Here is a 20,930-nt window from a genome sequence, read left to right as displayed (position 1 = left end):
TACATTAAAAATGTTGCTTTCACCAGTGGAATGAATGACTTATGAAGATGGGTGTTCACGTACATATTGGGGTGGGAGATTGCAACCTTCACGTGGTCCATCCCGTTTCGACCAAAGTTTCGACTATTGCAATCAACCCGACGTGCACAAACAAAATATGAAACGGAACAAGTTGACCTACAACTTTAGGCTGTGCACGCCATACGCAAGAAGAAGTAGATGTGCATATTTCTCCATGACAAGAACAAGCCAACAATCAACTAGTTCAGCCTTCCCAAGAGGCAGAGCAGACCACGCTACAACGTTTTCATGTCGTTGCCACGGTTTTGCAGCAGCATACGATGACATGTGTCAGACACAGACCGTTTCTGGATTTTGGAAAAGTTACATGATGCACCTCGTGTGCAATTCCACCCAGAAGCCCACCCAAAGAGTAGAGTAAGGAAAAGCGTCACAAGCAAAGATTATAGAGGAGCTTTGGTCACAAGTTTACTTAGTTCAGAAGCAAAACTCAGATGTAGGTGGAAGCCGAGTTAGATTTAGCTCTTAGGGCTAAATGAATCAAGGGATATGGAGAAAGAGATTTTTGATGATCATATTGAATGGCTCGAATGGACAACTCCTGCACCTATTTTTTTTTTTAATATGTTTCTAACCACAGACCTGTTCAAACTACACATTTGTGCGACATCGTCCTCGGAGATTGGTTTCTAAAATTTCCAGCTACGCACAGAATGATTAAACAACTAAATAGCCGGCTTCCTGACGTCGGTGGTGATATTAAACAGTTTCTATTTCTGCAAAATTCAGCACTATTCTCCCTTATCAATATTTACTACACGTCGGAGGATGCACTAGTTCTGGTTGTAGTCCTTCCAAAAGTAACCGAAATGTGCTTTTTAAAATAATGCATTCCTCTCCGACAATTTAGGAAAAAAGCAGCGAGATTTAGCTTGGTACACATTGCACGAGCTTCAATCTAAACGCAACATGCCCTGCGAGTGGGGCAACGACTACAAACAACTAAACCTGGTGTCCTGATTATTGGCACACTAACTCCCGTCCACTAGCTTTAATGCTGGGCCTTGTACAAGAAAGAAAGTGGCACCCAGCACACAATCTCATCCCATTATCACACGCAGGCGCCCTGCTATCAGTTAGCCCACACAAACTGGAGCAGCGTTTCCCAGAGGCTGCACATCCCCAGAGCCACCGCCACCGCCACCCCGCCTGAGCCTGAGCTTCAGCCCGCGGTCCTTTACCTGCTGGCCTCGCCGCTCCGGCCGCGCCTCCATGCCCCATGGCGGGACGATCGCCGTGGCCCTGGCCCTGGCAGCCGGCCTGTGGCTGGAGGCCGCCTGCCCTCGGCGGGTTTATGCCGCCGCCACCGAGTCCCGACCTGGATCTGGAGCGCGTCCGGGGAGCGTCTAGCAACGGGTGCTGGGCAGGCGGGGGGAATCTGCCCGCACCCCGGTCCCACGGCTCCTGCCGCAGCGGGCCCTCGGGACCCAGCCCGCCGCCCGCCGCCACGTTACTCGGGGGCCGCGGCTGCTCTGCGGACGCGCCTTGGTCGCGGCTGCGATCGCCGGTGTCTTTGGGCGGAGAGGGCCCGGTCCGCAGCCGGGGGTAGAGGCAGGGCTCCTGAGCCGAGTGAGAAGGCGAGGCGATCGGCATCTGGTGCCGTGAGGAGAGGCGGCGGGAGCGGCGCGGCGCGGGGCCCAGGGGAGGGGAGGGGAGGGGAGGGGGAGCCGCTGGTCGGGCCGATCCCGAAGTTGCGGGACTTTGTGTCAGGCGGTGGCGGAAACAATAACCGGGGGCGGCCGAGAGCCCGCTCTCACTGGCGGCCCTGCGCCTCCCAGGCCCCGCTGCCGCCGCCGCACTTCCGCAGCTGCTCCTCCCGGGCTTGGCCAAGCTCCAGGCTCCCTCACTGCCCGCTTCGCTCCGCTCCGCTCCGCCGTTCCGCTTCGTGTTCCGCCCTCAGTCGGCCCGGCGACCCTCACCGCAAGTTTCTACAATCTGATCTTTTTCTCCTTCCTGTTATTTAATTTCTGATGTTGAGGGCGGTGGGGTTTGGGTTTTTGTTGTTGCGTCTCCTCCTTCCCGTCCGTGGCCCCCGGACCTCTCCCAGTGTGTGCGCCTTTTGCCGGGGGCCGGGTTATTTACAGCGGCCTCATGTACTGCTGACTCAACCCGCTCTCATGGGTTGCGTTCCTCGCCAGAGGAAAGGGAGGAGAGGAATGAATTAATGATTGCGAGTCACTGACTTTCAGCAGTCAGCTCTCCGCCCGCAACACAGCAAGCCCCGCACAGCACGCCACCCCAAATCACAATCAACTCTAGTCCAAGCCCGTGTCAACCCTTTACCTCATTCAACTTACATTTCCAATTCAAATTCACGCCTGAAATAAATTCAAACCCAAAACAGCCACGACTCCACTTCAATACAAATCCACGTCAACCCCTGACCCTAATCCAAATTACATTCCAACATACCCAAACTGTATTCTGACTCAACTACTTCCCTAACCCGAATCCAATCCAATTCCTGGACCTATTCCATCTGGGTTTTAACCCCATCCAAGCCTAGGTTAGAATTAAAACCTAATCCAAATTTCAATTCGACCCCACACAGTAATCTATTTCATGGCAATGTTTTTTTGGATCCTATGGTTCGGCTGATATGATATAGTCGGTTGGAATGACGGTAAACAGGTTCGTGGAGCGCCTGTCAGTTTACCCGAACCTTGCTCAGCTCCAGTTGAATATGTGCCATAGTCAGAATAAATGCAAAGATCAAAAGAATTTCAGCTGCAGACTAAATCCATCAATCTGGGACTTGACTAGCAGCAGGAAATGAGACATCATCAGCTCAACACTCACTTCAAATTTATATTATTTGCGAAAGAGTTGCGTTTTCTAATTAATCGTGTTGTTCATCTTTAAATTAACTGCAATTATGTGGAATACTATACTTATTTTTTGTCGGTGTCGATCGACTATTTGCTGTCGATTGCGTTGGGCTGGTTCCACTGAAGGAGGAGGAGTGAACAAGGCAGCTGCCTGCTATTTACTAACATTGGCAAAAGGTGTGGGTTGTGTGACTCTCGAGAGGAGATGACCCATGTGGTGGCTTGTTATTTAATGTTCCAAGCCTTTTGTTGAGCATTAGGAAGGATAAACGAGCGTTGTGATTTTTAGATAATAGGTGGCTGATTTTGGTTACATAAAAAAAAGGATTGCATTATGTTAATAGTAATCAGTATTTAATACTTCTACGGGAATAATATTTTAAATTTAACGGTAGAAATACGATAAATGAAGAAAATAATACCGGACTTGGAATTGATTGCGGATACCCATTATTTAGAAATCGCCCAGCAATGGCTGATTCATTTCCTCAGAATAATGCTGTTAAATATAATCGTGCTAGATTTTAAACAGTAATTGTTTACTGATTTTACTCAATGTTTTAATATTACATATTATAGACGTTTTCAGGTTTTAAAAATATTTCCCAATGGAAAATAAGCACGGCGGAGGCGGAAATAAGATTCCAGCACATTATAATATATTAGTACATTGAAAATATGGAAATAATCGTATTTTGAATATTACGATTTATTTGTGGGATGAAACGCCTGGATTACGTGGGCTCCTGGATTGTGGTTTGAGCAGATAATGCAGGATGGCAATTCACTACACTGTCAATGGAGTGCTGCATTGTTTTTGGATTATGTGGGTGATGCCTGCCTGTTGACTTTTACAATAAAGAGTTGACTTTCACAATAAAGATGCTCAAGCATTATTCAAAGACGGAGGAGCTAAACAATAGCTCCACCACTGTCAACCACCATGGCGTCAATAAAAGTAACTCGCTCTTGTTTTACTTATTAACACATGGTTTACCGGCATTGCTGTCCTCTCCAAATTAATCCAAACCTTGAAGAACTTTGAACTATTTTGATAAGAAAAAGAACAAATATAATATATAATGTTATTAATTACTGATTTAAACATTTTGATTATTGATTAAAAAAAACATATAAAATCAGGCGTGACCGGAGTTTTTTATTTTCATAATAAATACTATGAGTTAACAATTATTTAGGTGGAAGTGCTTGTCAGACACCCAGTATATTTTATTGCTGTGCACTATGTTTTACAGGAAGGTTATTGCAGACGTTAAATCAACACGGGATGGAGCTGACAGGCATAGTAGACCCAGTGGCCTTCATGTCACCCTCATTTTAAAGGGAAAAGACGGGAATAGATTTTTCCCCAAATTATAATTATAATCATCTGCATGTGATTGTCCAAGAAAAGATACATTTCAACAATTTTGAATTCTACTATGTTTGAATAAAGTTAGGAAATTTGAATCCCCAGACTTGCATTTAAAATGCCCTCCATTGATTATGTTTACTTGGATGATAGAGATTCATCATGCACATTGTTAATATTTTAATTTCCATTATAAGTAAGAATGATAAAAATGACTTTCAACAAAACTGTTTCTTTTGCCTTTTCCTGAATAGTCAGGAAAGTATTGGCACATTTTATCAAGTTTTGCATTTAGGTATACAGTGCCCTCCATAATGTTTGGGACAAAGACCCATCATTTATTTATTTGCCTCTGTACTCCGCAATTTGAGATAAGTAATAGAAAAAAATCACATGTGGTCAAAGTGCACATTGGCTGATTTTATTAAAGGCTATTTTTGTAAATTTTGGTTTCACCATGTAGAAATTACAGCTGTGTTTATACATAGACCCCCCCCCCCCCATATTTCAGGGCACCAAGATGTTTGGAACACGTGGCTTCACAGGCATTTGTAATTGCTCAGGTGTGTTAAATTGTCTCCTAACTGCAGGTATTCTCATTTAGGTGGTTAATTATACAGCAAGACAATGATCCCAAACAGACTGCTAAAGCAACAAAGGAGTTTTTCAAAGCTAAAAAATGGTCATCACCCGATTTGAACCCAACGGAGCATGCCTTTTATATACTGAAGAGAAAACTGAATGAGACCAGCTCAAAAAACAAGCATAAACTAAAGATGGCTGCCATATAAGCCTAGCAGAGCATCACCAGAGAAGACACCCAGCAACTGGTGATGTCCATGAATCGCATACTTCAAGCAGTCATTGCATGCAAAGGATATGCAACAAAACACTAAACATGACTACTTTCATTTACATTACATTGCTGTGTCCCCAAACATTATGGTGCCCTGGAATGGGGGGGGACTATGTATAAACACAGCTGTAATTTCTACATGGTGAAACCCAAATGTATAAAAATGGCCTTTATTAAAATCTGACAATGTGCACTTTAACCACATGCGATGATTTTTATTACAAATCTCAAATTGTGGAGTACAGAGGCAAATAAATAAATGATGGGTCTTTGTCCCAAACATTATGGAGGGCACTGTATATTCATATAGAAATATTTTATGAATCCATTCAAGATTTCAGATACATTCACTTCTTTATTTGACAAAATCAAACATTTTATAAAGAATATATTGTATTCTACTAAATAACATGGTATTTAAATGTGCTTAATTTATTAACACAGCCAGACTACAGAATTTAGAAATAAAAAATTGCAGATGCTGGTTTATACCAAAGGTATACATAAAGTACTGGAGTAACTCAGAGGGTCCGGCAGCATTTCTGGAGAAAAATGAAGGATGACATTTTGGGTTCAGGTCTGAAGAAGGGTCCTGACCCGAAACGTCATCCATTCGTTTTCTCCAGAGATGCTGCCTGACCCGCTGAGTTACTTCAGCTCTTAGTGTTTAACTCAGGCCTTTTTACAGTCTGAAGAATGGTCCCAACCCAAAACCACACCTATCCTCTCTGTAGATGCTGTCTGATGACAGTGTTCCTCTAGCGTCTTTGTTTTTTTATTGTTCATATATATAAAATATGTTTACACGCCCAGTAAGGCAAGGCAAGCCAATGAGAGGTCTGGTTCTTATTGGGTTGATTTGGAGCTGATTTGTTATGAATTGAGAAAATACCTAATTGGGAGACTGCACTTTGTTTTTGGTTTATCTCTTGACTATGAGGGAAGGAAAATAGACAATTTGGAAACTCAGAAAAAGGAAATACTAGTAGCTTTTTAACCTCTCAATAGCCATTCTGCTCTTCAATTGGATCATGGATAATCTATAACCATATTTACTCCTTTGCCTCTTATCCCATAATATCTTTGGTAAACAAAGCTCCATCACCTTCCAAGTAAAATTTAATAGCTAATAGAATAATTCCAACATTTTAATAGGTTTTGAATGTATAAGTATTTTTCAGAAGTTCTGGTTTCAATTTTTAGGCTCTGTTCACTAATAATAGATACCGTAACCAATGGAAATAGTTTATCTGCATCCAACCCAACTCTTAACTTACTGAGGATTCAGTCAAATCGCTCATTGTTTTTCGAAATTGTAGTGTGTTGCAGCCTTATTTTTTCAAATCTGTCCTTACAATTTAGCCCTTGGAGTCTATGTCTTTTTAGTAAATGTAAACCCTATGTCCAATGATTTCAACACTACTCCAGTTGTGGTATGAATTGGCTGGTGAAGGAAGTCATTTTCCTGTGCTAATATGTGTGCTATATTCATAATAACAAATGGATGCTGGAGTTCTCAAAGATAGCTTTCTCTTAGACAGCGTCTCATGGGGAATTCATCAAGTCCCATCGATCAGGAGCCACAAAGGATCCATAACATCTAGAACATCCTGGCCCTCACAATTTTTGCACTGTGAAAATGGGAGTGTTACAGGCACCAGAATCAAATACACAGGACAAGATGTTAAAAGTCCCTTGTGCCAATAGGTAGGGAGCATTTCACGACATTTGTTGATTGTTGAGAGTGGTAGACGCTCAACATCGGTGGGGGGTGGGGGGGGGATACGTATATCTTGGCCTGGGTAACCTTCAGGACAGTTGGGCACAGGACACATCATGAGTAGTGTACCCTTGCATCACTGGGTGTTTCGGCCTTTTAACACTATACACCCTCCACAAGGGCGGCCCGCTGCAGGATGATCAGCCCTCAGCGCGTGTCCCGTGTCAAACCGTCCCAAAGATTCACCCTGACGTACTTGGGGCCCAGCATGGGTCTTTCCGCTTGAGCCAAATCCGCCGGCTGCTTCTTTCAACCGTCTCTGAGAGTGATCTTATGGTCTTCCGCAGAGCCTGACCATGGATTCCAAGCTCCTTCAGCAGTCTGATGGTAGATGACGCAACAAATCTTCTGCATCCCACTTCAACTGGATAGACTTTGGTGTTCCAGCCACGCTGCGTTGCCTCTGCTGCAAGCTCTGCGTAGCGCAGCTTCTTACGCTTATAGGCCTCCTCAACAGAGTTCTCCCATGGAACCGTGAGCTCTATGATGTAAGCAGTCTTCTGTGAAGGGGACCAGAACACCAATTTCTTCGCGTATGAAGTTATGGTTCGCTTCAACTGCTCCACAGTTGTTATTGGGGCTTCATAAACGGTCAGTGGTCACATTGTCTGAGGAAGGAGTCCAAACTGTAGGCACCAGAGCTTCAGTTTCCCAGGCAGTAGGGTCTGATTGATGTTCTCCAGGCCGTCGACAATTTCTTGCCTTAGGCTAAAGCACAATGTAAAACATGATCCATGGAACAAATGGTGGGTGGATAGAGTGCTGGAGATCCGCCAACTCTTATAACGGTTAGGTGCATTAATTTTTCAGAACCTGCAAAGCAATTTAGGGCCCAATCACCAAAATGAACCACAGAGTTTAGTGCACACTGGTCTTATTGCCTCCACACCGTTTCCATTCATTATGGCTTCAATGCTGCACCTCACAATAGACAATAGGTGCAGGAGTAGGCCATTCGGCCCTTCGAGCCATTCAATATGATCATGGCTGATCATCCCCAATCAGTACCCTGTTCCTGCCTTCTACCCATATCCCCATGACTCTGCTATTTTTAAAAGTCCTATCTAGCTCTCTCGTGAAAGCATCCAGAGAACCTGCCTCCACCGCCCTCTGAGGCAGAGAATTCCACAGACTCACCACTCTCTGTGAGAAAAAGTGTTTCCTCGTTTCCTTCGTCTCACCTACAGTACTGTTGGATTGGAGCTAATCCATAGCTTGTTGGGAAACTTCAGCCTCCTTTGCATGCACTCCAGAAATAAGATAACTCCATTGGCTGTGATCTGATTGCAGTATGCCCTATACTTAAAATTCACAGTGCAAAGGTTTTCTAATAAATTTCATCCACTATAAAACACCAACCCCTAACAGTAACAGTGTAGAAAATGTGTACCCTTTCCTATATCCCAATCTCAGGAGCCATCTTTCTGCAGGAGGGAATTAAGTTCACCGTTGCAATCAGTCTATCATCAGAACCTTAGACTGCCCGAAGAAATGACTGCTTGAAGATCAAGATCTGAAATCCTGCACAAATCTAATATATACATGCCTTGGTGACCCCCCAACCTCCTGCATGTGTCTTAAGACGTTGGCAGCATGCAACAGACACCTCAAAACACTCGAGATATATCAACAAAGATATCTACACAGGATCCTCCAAATCCCCTGACAGGATGCCATATCCCCATCTTGGAGGTCCTAATTACACCCTGTCAGTTCTAGATGGGCAGGCCAGGTCATCCACATGATGGGCATCAAAACCCCAAAACTGGCACACCATGCTATGTTTTATCTGGTGGACTAAAAGCCTCTTTGAACGAGTTCCCTACCAACTCTTGGGAATTTTGGTCACTGATTATCTCCAACCAGTGTCAGAAGTACACAATGGAAGAAACACACCACCTCACAGATCACCTAACCCATCAAGCAGCTCTTGCCCAGACTGTAGCAGGGACTTCAAATTCAACATTGGGCTAATCAGTTATCATTGAACAAGAGTGGAAGCAAGTCATCCTTCATTCTGAAAGATCACATTAGAAGAAGGTGAAGGATTCTAACAATCATTGGACAAGATCAATGGCTTCATAGTAGATTCTACTCTGCCTTTGGGAATGTGAAATTTGTATCCAATTCCATAATTATGTGGTTGAAGAATCACATCCAATCTGGTTATTTTTGAAGTGGACCCTTAGTTTCCTGATTGTAAGACAACAGCAAAGCATAGGAAGAAACTGCAGATGCTGGTTTAAACTGAAGATATGCACAAAAGGCTGGAGTAACTCAGCGGGTCAGACAGCATCTCTGGAGAAAAGGAATATGTGATTTTTCAGGTTGAGACCCTTCAGAAAAGTATATATGTTCAAAGTAAAGTATATAACAGCAAAATATATATGTTCACTGTTTTTGTAATTAGATTTTTTTTGGTGGGTACGGTGGGTAAGTAAGCTGGAAGCATGGTATGTTGATGGGAGTAGATAAAACTTACTTCTTGTGTCCACGAAATACCAATTGATTTGCCTCTTTGCCTTGATGGTAATGATAGAGACATAGAAAATAGGTGCAGGAGTAGGCCGTTCGGCCCTTCGAGCCTGCACCGCCATTCAATATGATCATGGCTGATCATCCAACTCAGTATCCTGTAGCTGCCTTCTCTCCATACCCCCTGATCCCTTTAGCCACAAAGGCCACATCTAACTCCCTCTTAAATATAGCCAATAAACTGCCCTCAACTACCTTCTGTGGCATTTCTAATGAAAGATGCACTTGTAGGGTAGACACAATAAAGCCTGGGATTCTACAGTTCTGTTTAGGTTGGGATTGCCTGTATGTTTGTAATTCACATCCACTATGCATTAAACCAGGTTTGTAAAATTGTGAACGTATCCAGAGGTCGGTTACTCTATTTTGTGACTTTCCTTCCATTACAGCATGCCTTTACATGCTCATTTTTTGTGAATGCCATCTGGTTAATATCCTGACTGACAGGAGTGCACTGAAACATCTGGCTAAGTGTGCTCAAATCCTCAAACGAGGTTTGAATCTTCTGCATACAATTGTTACAAAGAAGCATTATAGTTAAAACAGTCGAGACTGAATGACTACAGTAATGCTGTCTATCTTGTTTCTGTGGTTTAATCTATTCTGGAAATGTACACTATTATAAAATACAAATTTAATTCAAACAAAAGACAATATAAAAATAACTGAATGCTGATCAGGCAGCATTTGAGGAGAGAGAAACAGAGTTAATAGTTCAATCTGACAATCGTTTATCCACACTCTGTTTTCATTTCAGATGTTCAGCAATATACAATATTATGTTTTTAGAACAAAAATATTTACCCTGTTAAATCTTTTGATATCAACTATAATTCTTTTCTCAGGATATCACTTGATAAGTGTAAAGAATTAAATATCACTGTGTGGATGGATCTCACACTGTTACAATTGAAGTCTTGGTTGAAGAGATACATGATTAGAGGAATATGTTTAAAGGAAGAGAGGAATGGATATGTACAAAGATGTAAAGGAGGGACAATAAGAAATAAACAGCGGATCATGTCCACATTATTCATGAGGCAGCAGTAAAAGTTATGAGCTACATTTGGAGTTTTTTCATGATGTTACCATTAAGTTGAATTGTCCAAAGTATAGATCTCGAGGGAATTATATTCATAATGAAGGCAGAGTGACCAGAAAGGGCAATGTAGGTGATTTTCTGAGTCCATGACTGGATAAATATGAACAAAATCAGATGAGAAAAATCCCAACTAGAAGGACGACATATTGGAGAAAGATGGTATGCGCAACTGCCAAGGAGGGATTGGATACCACACTCACAGACATATAGAATGTAATTTGTGATTTTAATAAAGGTCACTTAATTTCTATGGATGCTGGGTTTACAAAAAAAGACAATGTGCTAGAATAACTCAGTGAGTCAAGCAGCATCTCTGGAGAACATGGATAGGTGACATTTTGGGTAGGGACCCTTCTTCAGACTGATTGTGGGGGTGGAAGTGAAGAAAGCTGAACGTTTAATTTCTTTGGCAGGACTGAGTAAGTGGGCAAGGGGATGAGTGATGGAGTTTAACTCGGAGGTACACAGAAATGCTGGAGTTTAACTCGGACATGTGTAAATGTGTAAAGTGCATTTTTGGAGGTTAAAGCTGGCCAGGGCACACAGTGAATGGCAGAGCCCTGGGAATGTTGAAGAGCATGAGACTTTGGAATACAAGTACTTAATTCCCTTTCAATGATGACACAGGTATTCAGAATGGTGAAGGCTTATAGTATGCTTGCCTTCATCGGCTGAGGTATTGAGTAAAGGAGCTGGGACATCATGATACAGTTATAAAAATTGCCACAATCGAAGTATTGTGTGCAATTCTGGTCCGTACAGTATAGGATGTGTTTTGACAAAGATCATTTCATTTCTTTATCCATTTGGTTGAAGGGCTGGCTTCTGTGCTGCTTAATTGTATGAATCTATGACTGGAAACTTGATAGACAATAGACTGCCCGTAACAGCGACTGCGGAGGGCAGTGGGATCTCATCTGCAGCAGAGGTGGCCTGTACAAGACAGATGGCTGGCCTCTGAACTGGAGGGGGACCAATGTCCTGGCAGGCAGGTGTATTAGTGCTACTCAAAATAGGGTTTAAACTAGATTGGAAGGAGGACAGGATCCAATACAGTAATGAGGCAAGTTTGGAGCCTGGAAGTCGTTACAGAAGTCAATGACAGAACAGGCAGGAGCATGGCAGGGAGTGAGGAAGAGCTTCATTGATTGAGAGATATAGCTTGGAACCAACCCATTCGGCCCATCGACTTCACACTAATCACCTGTTTACACTAGTTTTATGTTATCCATTTTTTACATCCATTTCCTACCCACCAGGGAATTTTTCAGAAGCCAATTAACCTACAAACATGTATGTCTTTGGGATGTGGGGGGAAAGTCCAAGCCCCCAGTGGAAATTCACGTTATCACAGGCAGAACATGCAAAACAGCAAGATTAAATTGCATTTATTTCAATGTGAGAGTCCTGACTGGTAAGGCGAATAAACTCAGGGTGTGGATAGGTACATGTAACCAAAATGTTATGACAACCTAACTAAAGGAGGGACAGCCTATCTAAGGGAGGGACAGCACTGGCAGTTTAATCTTCCAGGATACAGGTGCTACAGGGGAGAGTTGCTTTATTAATTAAAGAAAATATCACAGCAGTAATCCAAGATGATATCACTGAAAGTTCATCCAGGGTGGTGTACGGGTGGATGAAAAACTAAAAGAGGATTATCACCTTCTTATACAGGCCCCCAAACAGTCATTGGGAGTTAGAGGAACAATTATGCCAAAAGGTTGAAAAAAAACTACAAGATTAATCAATCAGCTTGTCACAATAGAGGATTTTACCTTTGCTTACACAGACTCGGACTGCCATAGTGCCATGAGCTAAGATGGAGTGGAATTTGTCAAGTGTGTTCAATAATGTTTTCTCAGGCAATATGTAAAAGACCCAACAAGGGGCAAAGTTTGACCTACTTTTTGGGAATTGGGCAGGGCAAGTGATTTACGCTAATACTATTAGCTTTAAAATAGTTATGGATAAGGACTCGGCAGGTCCCAAGCTTAAAGTTTCAAATTGGGCCAAGGCCAATTTTGATGGTATTAGACAGGAACTTGCTAAAGTTTATTGGAGTAGGTTGTTTGTGGGCAAAGATATGTACAAAAAATAGTTAGTCAAAAAATGCTGAAGTAACTCAGCGAGACAGGCAGCATCTCTGGAGAGAAGGAATGGGTGGCGTTTTGGGTCGAGACCCTTCTTCAGACCGAAAAGTAGAATGTTTTTAAAAGTGTGAGACTAAAAGTTCAGGGTATGTATATTCCTGTTATGCTGAAGGGCAAAGCAGGTTGGGGTAAGGAATTCTGGATGATGAGAAATTGAAGCTCTGATCAGGAGAAAGGAGACTTTCCTAGATGTAGGCAGCTGGGATCAAGTGTATCCCTAGAAGAGTATGTGGGATGGAGGAGCATACTCAAGGAAATGGGGGGGCATGACATATGGGGGGCATGACATAGCTCTGGCAGATAAGATTAAGGATAATCCAAAGAGATTTTAGGGAATCCAAAGATGCAGGAAGATTGTTCCTGATGTTGGGGAAGTCCAGAACAAGGGATAAGGGGGAAATCGTTTAGGACCGAGATGAGGAAAACATTTTTCACACAGAGAGTAGTGAATCTCTGGAATTCTCTGCTTCAACTGGCCTCAACTATCTTCTCTACAGAAGGTAGTTGAGGCCAGTTCATTGGCTATATTTAAGAGGGAGTTAGATGTGGCCCTTGTGGCTAAAGGGATCAGGGGGTATGGAGAGAAGGTACAGGATACTGAGTTGGATGATCAGCCATGATCATATTGAATGGCGGTGCAGGTTCAAAGGGCCGAATGGCCTACTCCTGCACCTATTTTCTATGTTTCTATGTATATTAAGGGAAAACGGGGTAACTGGAATAGACCTGTCAGAAACCAAAGTGGTCATCTATGTGTGAAACCACAGGAGATGGGCAAGATCATCAATTAATATTTCTCCTATGTTTTTATTGTGGAAAAACATGAAGACAAGGGAACCTGAAAAAAAGAAATTGTCTTGAGGACATTCCGTATTACAATTGAGTAGATGCTGGACCTGCTAAGACCCATGAAGGTAATTAAATCTGCCAAGTTTTATCTGGTATATCCAAGGACACTGGGAAGCTAGAGGAGAAATTGCAGGAGTTGTGCCTGAGATAAATGAATCATCAATAGACACAGGTGAGGTGCCAGCATACTGGAAGGTGGCTAATGTTGTGCCTCTACTTAAGGGCTGCAAAGTAAAACTTGGGAATTGTAGACCAGTTAATAAGCATTATTTCAGTGCAGACTTTTTCAATCCACTGTATTTCAGAGACAGCACCAACAAAATGAATAATCTGAGCCAAATTTAAGGTAAAACCACTCCTGTGACTAGTTGCGTATGGTGGAACTACTGTTGTTTGTGCGGAGTTTGCACGTTCTCCCTGAAACCACATGGGTTTCCTCAGGTGCTCCGGTTTCCACCCACATCCCAAAGATGAGCTGGTTTGTAGGTTAAATTAACTCTGTAATTTGCCCCTAGTGAGTAGGCAGTCGGAAAGTGGGATAACATTGAACTAATGTGAATGTGTTATCGATCGTCAGCGTGGACAAGGGGCCTGTTTCCATGCTTTATCTCTAAACTAAAACTAAACTAAGAAACCACAATAAAACGTTGTCAGAAACTGATGATTGAATTCTGCAGCATGCTCAATTTATTAAATTAAACTGTATTCACAACTAGCTCCCAAGTACTGATGAATAAAGCGATGGGTGACTACTTGTGATTTCAGTAAATCATTGCAAACTCACACTGATCGGGCAATTTTACATGAATCCGTCAGCAGGTTATCAGTCTGCAAAATCAATTTAACAGGCAAGTGTCACTCAAGCAACATCTTTATTATTCCAAAAGTGAAGGACAGGTCTATCAACATTAAACTATAGTCTCCATTTAACTTGCCACATAATGAAACTTCTACAATCCAGTCTGAACGGATGGAAAACATTTTTTCAACGCTACCTTACTCGAACTATTGTGAAAATTAAAGCAAAATACTGCGTTCATAACATTGGCTGGATGTGCCCTGCTGGTGGACACAATCTAAAATCTCTGGAATAGTGGGCACTGCTATATGTCAGTGTGTCAGGTAATGTCTGTGCCTGAGTGGACAGTTATACAGGTGGTGTCCAGTATAAGTGTCACCACTTCTCAATACAATTATTTTATCAATACAATCGTGCCGTTTTATTGGATGAAGCAATCATAGTCTGATAGTGTTTGTGCCAGCATTTTGTTGTAGTCTGAACCACAAGGTATTAAATCATGAGGTATTCAAGAACTCTAGTTCTGCCCTGACATTGTCTCCAGGGTTTCAAGCTTTGTAATTACTTTTGATAATATCATCAGGCAACACTTGGCGCAGTGGGATAATGTTTATCTCCTTACCATTTAGCACCAAGTGCCGTCTCTGGTTCTCCAGGTGGTTTTGGCAGACATTTTTCAATCCTGGCTCACAGTCATTGGGAATTTGAAGGGAACATTTCCGATGTCAAAATAACGTTTGTGATGTGCACAGGTAATAAGATTATTTCAGTAACTTGTTATCACAAGAATCCCTTACACTTAGGAAGTAGTAGTGCAACAGAGTCTAAGTTATTAGATTGCAAAACAAATAGTAACAACAGAACCATCCAGACGAGGTTAACTTAGAATTGCACAAAATAATGCTAATGAGCATCCATCCCACCCACAGCACTTAAACCATATTAGTAAATCACAGGCAGCAACTTAAGTGTTTGAGATGATTGGACAATCCCCGTTCTCAACTGCTCTTCCCTGTTGCATGTTCCCATCATGATTTCACTTCACCTTGTTGCATCACATCCATACAATTGCCTCCAACAAATTTTTCTCTATTCCTTTAATTTTAGCTACACCTGTTTTAACAAATCATTTGTAGCAATATGAGTGAACTTACAATGGTATAAATGGGAAGTTGTGGAACCCATCTGGATTTCCAAACACTGAGTGTTAAACATATCCTAGCTCAGGGGTGGGTTAAACCTGGTGCCTAATTAGAGCAGTTATTTAAGGCAAAGTCTCATTCCACTTAATGATTCTTGACACATATGAAAGCTATTTTTCCACATTCAGGGATTATATAAAGTTAAATGATTGGTTTCTGCTGTTTTCAAGTATTTGAAAATAGAGAATTTGGAATTTAAATAAGAATAATTTCTTATTCAATCATTTCTTATTCAGTTATGAACTGAATTGAACTGTTTTTGATTACTTCTTTCCCGTTCATTTCTTGTTTCATTAATTAAATATTTAATTGGTATTTTGTAACAGGTAAGGCTCTTCACAACAATTCTATCCCGTAATGTTACCAATTGATTCATTACACTAAGGCCCCATATGCCTCCCATGTGTCTGTGAAAGTTCCCTTGGCACCATTTCAAAGAACAGGTAGGAGTTATCCAGATGTCTTAGCAGATGTGTGTCCCTCAACCAACATTATTCAAATAGATTATCTTATTTTCTTCTAATTGTGGGAGCTTTCTCATGCATTAGCTATATTACAACGGTGAATACACTTTAAAAATAGTGCATTATTGCTTTAAATGTTTTGGAGCATCCTGCATTCATTAAATGTATTATATAAGACTGAATTATGTTTCTTTGTACATGTAATGTTTTGATCAGTGACAGACATGGTAAACCTTTGTTATATTAGACCATAAGGGGGGGGGGGGGGGGGGGGGGGGGGGGGGGGGGGGGGGGGTAAATTGTGTCTGTTATTACCAATTGTCTGCTATAACCAAGTGGAATATATGGCCTTTCTTATGCAGAGACCCAACTATATAATTTAAGTGGAGCAACAACTGCATTGACAAAGGTGCCTATTCTCAGCTAACACATTAAAGCAAAGCCCTACCTGCCCTCAGCTACATAACGTCAAGGTCTCAAAACAACAATAGAGGCGGTGGCAGTGTAGGCGGCAGTGGGCGCAGCCAAGGAAGCAGTACGGCCAGGGGTGGCATTGGCAAGCAAAGCCGAGGAAGCAGCCGGAGAGGTGGTATAGGCCGGGGTAGCATTGCCAGTCCGGCCTGGCGGTGAAGTTTGGCAGGTCAGTCTGCTATAACCAAAATCCGTTATAAAGAGATCCGGAAAAACGAAGGTTCATTGTACAATGATACAAATGAATACATGAACATATGAGTTAGGAGTAGGGGTAGGCCACTCATTCCCTTGAGTCTTACCCTTCTTAAAACACTACTGGAAATACAAATGTCCAACGGTTCAAATTTTAGTTCTCACAGTTGCACCTTTAATCAATTTGACCAAGACTGAATAACCTCTCGCCAGTTATTATTTACTTTAAATTCTTTTCACTTTTTTTACGAAAGTGGTTTTGTTCTGTTAATATCCCATAACAGTACGTTTTTGTGCTGTATTCATAATAACACCTTCCCATCTGAGATAGAGATGAGGGAGAATTTATTTTCTTTGACGTTCAAGAATCTTTGTAATCTTCTAATCCAGAAAGCTAAAAGAACCTGATTTTTGGTCTAAAGAACAGTAGAAGATTATGATGAACAGGCCGGAAAGTGAAGTTCAGGCCAAGATTAGTTCAGCCACAATCTTATTTAATGATGGAGTAGTTAGCGGGACCAGACAGACTACTCCTTCTCCTGCTTATTATTTTTTATGTTCAACCCCCACCCTGTGAGCATCTGCTTGATTTCCTCTGCTACCTCGGCAGTGGTAGAGAAAATGAGGAAAGGCCTTTGCCTCATTTTCACATCAAATATCTTGGAATTTGTGCACCATGTCAGTGTCGGAGCAAGAGCAGGAATTTCAAGAGGCAGCCGTTGGATAGTTTGAGTGAGGGGCCAACATATTGGCTAATTGGGAAGCCAATAAAAAGGCAAGATGTAGCAGAGCAGCCTATTGGGAATGGCAGTGCTGGGAGAGGCTGTGTTAAGAGAAAGTGGAGTACAGAGGGTAAGGCCTGCATTGAGGTATCGGCTCAAGAGGCTTCAGCCGGGAGGCTGAGCAGAGGGTCGCAGGAGGTAAAGGTACAGTCTGCTGTTTCTTGTGTGTGTTTGTTGTGATTTTTTTCCCCCTTGGTTTTAGTGAAGGAGAGATGGGGGTAGAATGTCACAATGTTCCTCCTGCTGTATGTGGGAAATCAGGGACTTAATAAGTTTGCAGATGACACTGAAGTGGGTGGTATCATAGATAGTTATAAAAAATTACAGCAGATCTTGACCAAGTGGGCTGGGGAATGGTTAATGGAGTTTAATGCAGATAAGTGCAATGTGTTGCATTTTGGCAAGTCAAACCAGGGTTAGGGTTGAGTGGCAGGACTCTGGGAGTGTTGTAAAACAGAGGGATCTAGAAGTCCAGAAATCCTTAAAACCAACACCACAGGTAGATAGGGTGGTCAAGAAGGCTTTCAATATATTGGTCTTCATCAGTCAGGGTATTGAGTATAGAGGATGGAATGTTATGTTACGGTTGTACAAGACATTGGTGAGGCCGCATTTGGGGTACTATATTTTGTTTGGGTGATCCTGCTATAGGAAGGATGTTGTTAAGCTGGAACAAGTGCAGAGAAGATGTATGAAAATGTTGCCAGGATTTGAGGACCTGAGCTGTAGATACAGGCTAGGCAGGCTAGGACTCCATTCCCTTCCCATCCATAGAACTATCCAATTTATATTTAAATGATAAAAACTAACCTGCCTCCACCACCTTCACTGGAAGCTCATTCCACACAGCATTCCACATTGGTGAGAGAGGCAGATTTAATAGGGAGCAGCCACTTTTTTTTTGTTGGTAGGTATATAAAAATCCTGCTATAGGAGGGAGTGAGGCTGTTAAGCTGGAAAAAAAGTGCAGAGACAGGTGTGTGGAAAAAGGTTGCCAGCGATTTGGGACCTGACGCTGTAGATACAGGCATGTATAGATAGGACTTCATGGCCTGGGCATGCAGGAGCCGAAGGGGGTGATCTTACGTGAGGTATGAAATCATGAGTCTGTGGCAATAAAGTTTGATTGCGCAAGGAGTCTTTTACCCAAAGTACAGGAATCAAAACCAAAATTCATAAGTTTAGGCACCAAAAGAGGAGAGCACTTAGTAGGAACACGAGCATTGCCGGGCAATCTTTATTTTGAGGTACAGAGGGTGGTAGGTATCATAAAAAGATTGTTGCATTGGAATGGATGCTTAATATTGAGGCTGGTACCATAACAACATTTAAAAAGACATTTGGTTCCTCAGATTCTGTGCAAAGAAAACTGGAACGGTTTTCAGAGCGATATTCGTCTTTCTTGAAATGACATAATGGCAAGCAGGGTGAAGATCAGTCGAGATTATAGATGGGGCATCTTGATTGGCATGGTCACATATGCCGAAGGGCCTTCTTACGTCATTCTATGATGAATTTGCAAACCTGGGGGTATATAACACCTTTTTATTGCCTCAAGGACCAAGCATCAAACTAAGCCAGTAGTCTATTCCAGGCTCCACGTGATTCTATGCACCTGTTTTATTTGGCACCAAAACTGGCCTTTTACATTGGCAAGACAAAGCAAAGACTAGTCGACCATTTCTCAAACCTTGATTATCATCAACCATGGATCGCGGGCCATTTTTACTATTTCTCATACTGACCTTTCTGTCCTGGGCTTCTCTTTGGTAGGCGGCGCGGCTATAGCAGTGCTGACAAAGATTGTTTTTATTTTTTCAATCTGTGTTTTTTTGATATTGAATATATATTTGCAGGTTTCATCAGAGAGAACATATTTATATAAGCAGACAGAATGACTGTTCCTCAAGATTCTGTTGGCTAAAGAATTGCAATACCAACTGGTAAACGTCGGTTCAGCAGCTGCTATTCGGCTTTCTTTGAAATGACATAATGGAAACAAGTTGAAATTAGGGTATATGATCAGTCGAGATTATAGAATTATACCTAGACACCACAAACTTATGTCATATATAAGCATAACAAAGGCATTCTGTACATCATTCTATTCATGAATTGTGCAAACCTGGGGGATATAACACCTTCCTTATACCTCCTCCATCACATTCATTCAGGAAAGCCAGTAGTCCTTCCAGGTGAGTACGTGATTCTATGCACCTCCTCTACTGTATTTGGCGTTCCCAATGTGGCCTCCTTTACATTGGCAAGACAAAGCAAAGACTAGTCGACCATTTCTCAGAACACTTGAGATCGGTCCGCCAAGGCCTGCTGGATCTATCGGTGGTGAACCATTTTTACTCCCCTTCCCATTATCATACTGACCTTTCTGTCCTGGGCTTCTTCCATTGTCAGTGTGAGGCCACATGCATATTCTGCTTTGGAAGCTTAGAATCCAATGGCAGGAACATTGAATTCTATAATTTAACGTAAACAACCTTCCCCCAAACTGTTTTTCTCCTTTTCTTCCCTGTTCCCCACCTGGAAGTGCACTTATTTCTCCCTTTCCCCTTCATTCTGTCCCCTTCTACCTATATTCCTTCCTCTGGCTTTACATTTCATGCCTCATCTAACCTTACCTCCTTATTGCATACTTTGTGTCTTTTCATCTCTGACCTTTGTGAAACCATCTGCCCATCAATAACTACCCTTCTCTGTATCCGCCTATCACTTGCCAAGTTTTGTCCCACATCCATCTCTCTTCCAACTTTTTTCCTCCTCGACTACAATCAGTCTGAAGAAGAGCCTGGTTTCCCACCTCTCCATGTTCTCCAGAGATGCTGCCTGTGTTACTCTCGCAGTTAGTGTCTTATTTGGTAAACCAATATCTGCTATTCTTGTGTGTCTATAGATCTACAAGAGAACCAATGTCGGTAAAGACTTGAGGTTGTGCAAAACTATGCTGAAATAATAGAACAAGTGGGGGTGAAGTACGCTGTTTACAAACACTCAGCATTAGAACCTTTACTGGGATTATAAAAAAGACACAAACAAATTATGTGATCCAAAAGCAAGAAGTGGAAGACACTGGAAAATTTATTGAAGAAAGATTAAAAAAATTCTGAACACTCACCTCTCTCTGTACTGTGTGAGATCTAGACAATAATTGATTAGTGCCTTTTGCATCCGGATCATTGGAGACTTGAGTTGCCATGTCACATTGTACCCTCACCCTTCTTCTGTATCTTGGTTTCCCACTTGTGCTCTTCAGCAAAAGTTGATCCTGTACATCTAAACATAGGAACATCACCATGATCGCTGGATTGACAGTTGAATCACTAATTCTGTACCAAAGGTCAGTTCCATGGCATTTCCGCTTGACATCAAAAGCAGGTCCCGGAGTGTCCGTTTGTTTGTTCGTCTTTTTAAATAGTGGGTAGTAAATCTCAACGTATTTTTGATCT

General features: G+C 42.1%; 1 protein-coding gene across 3 annotated transcripts in view; it reads right to left on the bottom strand.

The window, feature by feature from the left end:
- LOC129695617 (E3 ubiquitin-protein ligase RNF38) overlaps positions 1-4,145 on the bottom strand; it is a 123,414-nt gene extending 119,269 nt beyond the window's left edge. Inside the window, exon 1 of one of the 3 annotated variants that reach the window (XM_055632725.1) lies at positions 1,263-4,145. In XM_055632725.1, the coding sequence (XP_055488700.1) occupies positions 1,263-1,674 (412 nt within the window). In that variant the 5' untranslated portion in view covers positions 1,675-4,145. The remainder of the gene's footprint in view (positions 1-1,262) is intronic. The other 2 variants (XM_055632724.1, XM_055632726.1) reach the window with 2 other exon arrangements.
- Between the last annotated feature and the right edge of the window lie 16,785 nt (positions 4,146-20,930).

Source organism: Leucoraja erinacea, chromosome 3 (assembly GCF_028641065.1).
Source record: "Leucoraja erinacea ecotype New England chromosome 3, Leri_hhj_1, whole genome shotgun sequence".
Lineage (NCBI taxonomy): Eukaryota > Metazoa > Chordata > Chondrichthyes > Rajiformes > Rajidae > Leucoraja > Leucoraja erinaceus.
This window is presented reverse-complemented; position numbering and strand designations above follow the sequence as displayed.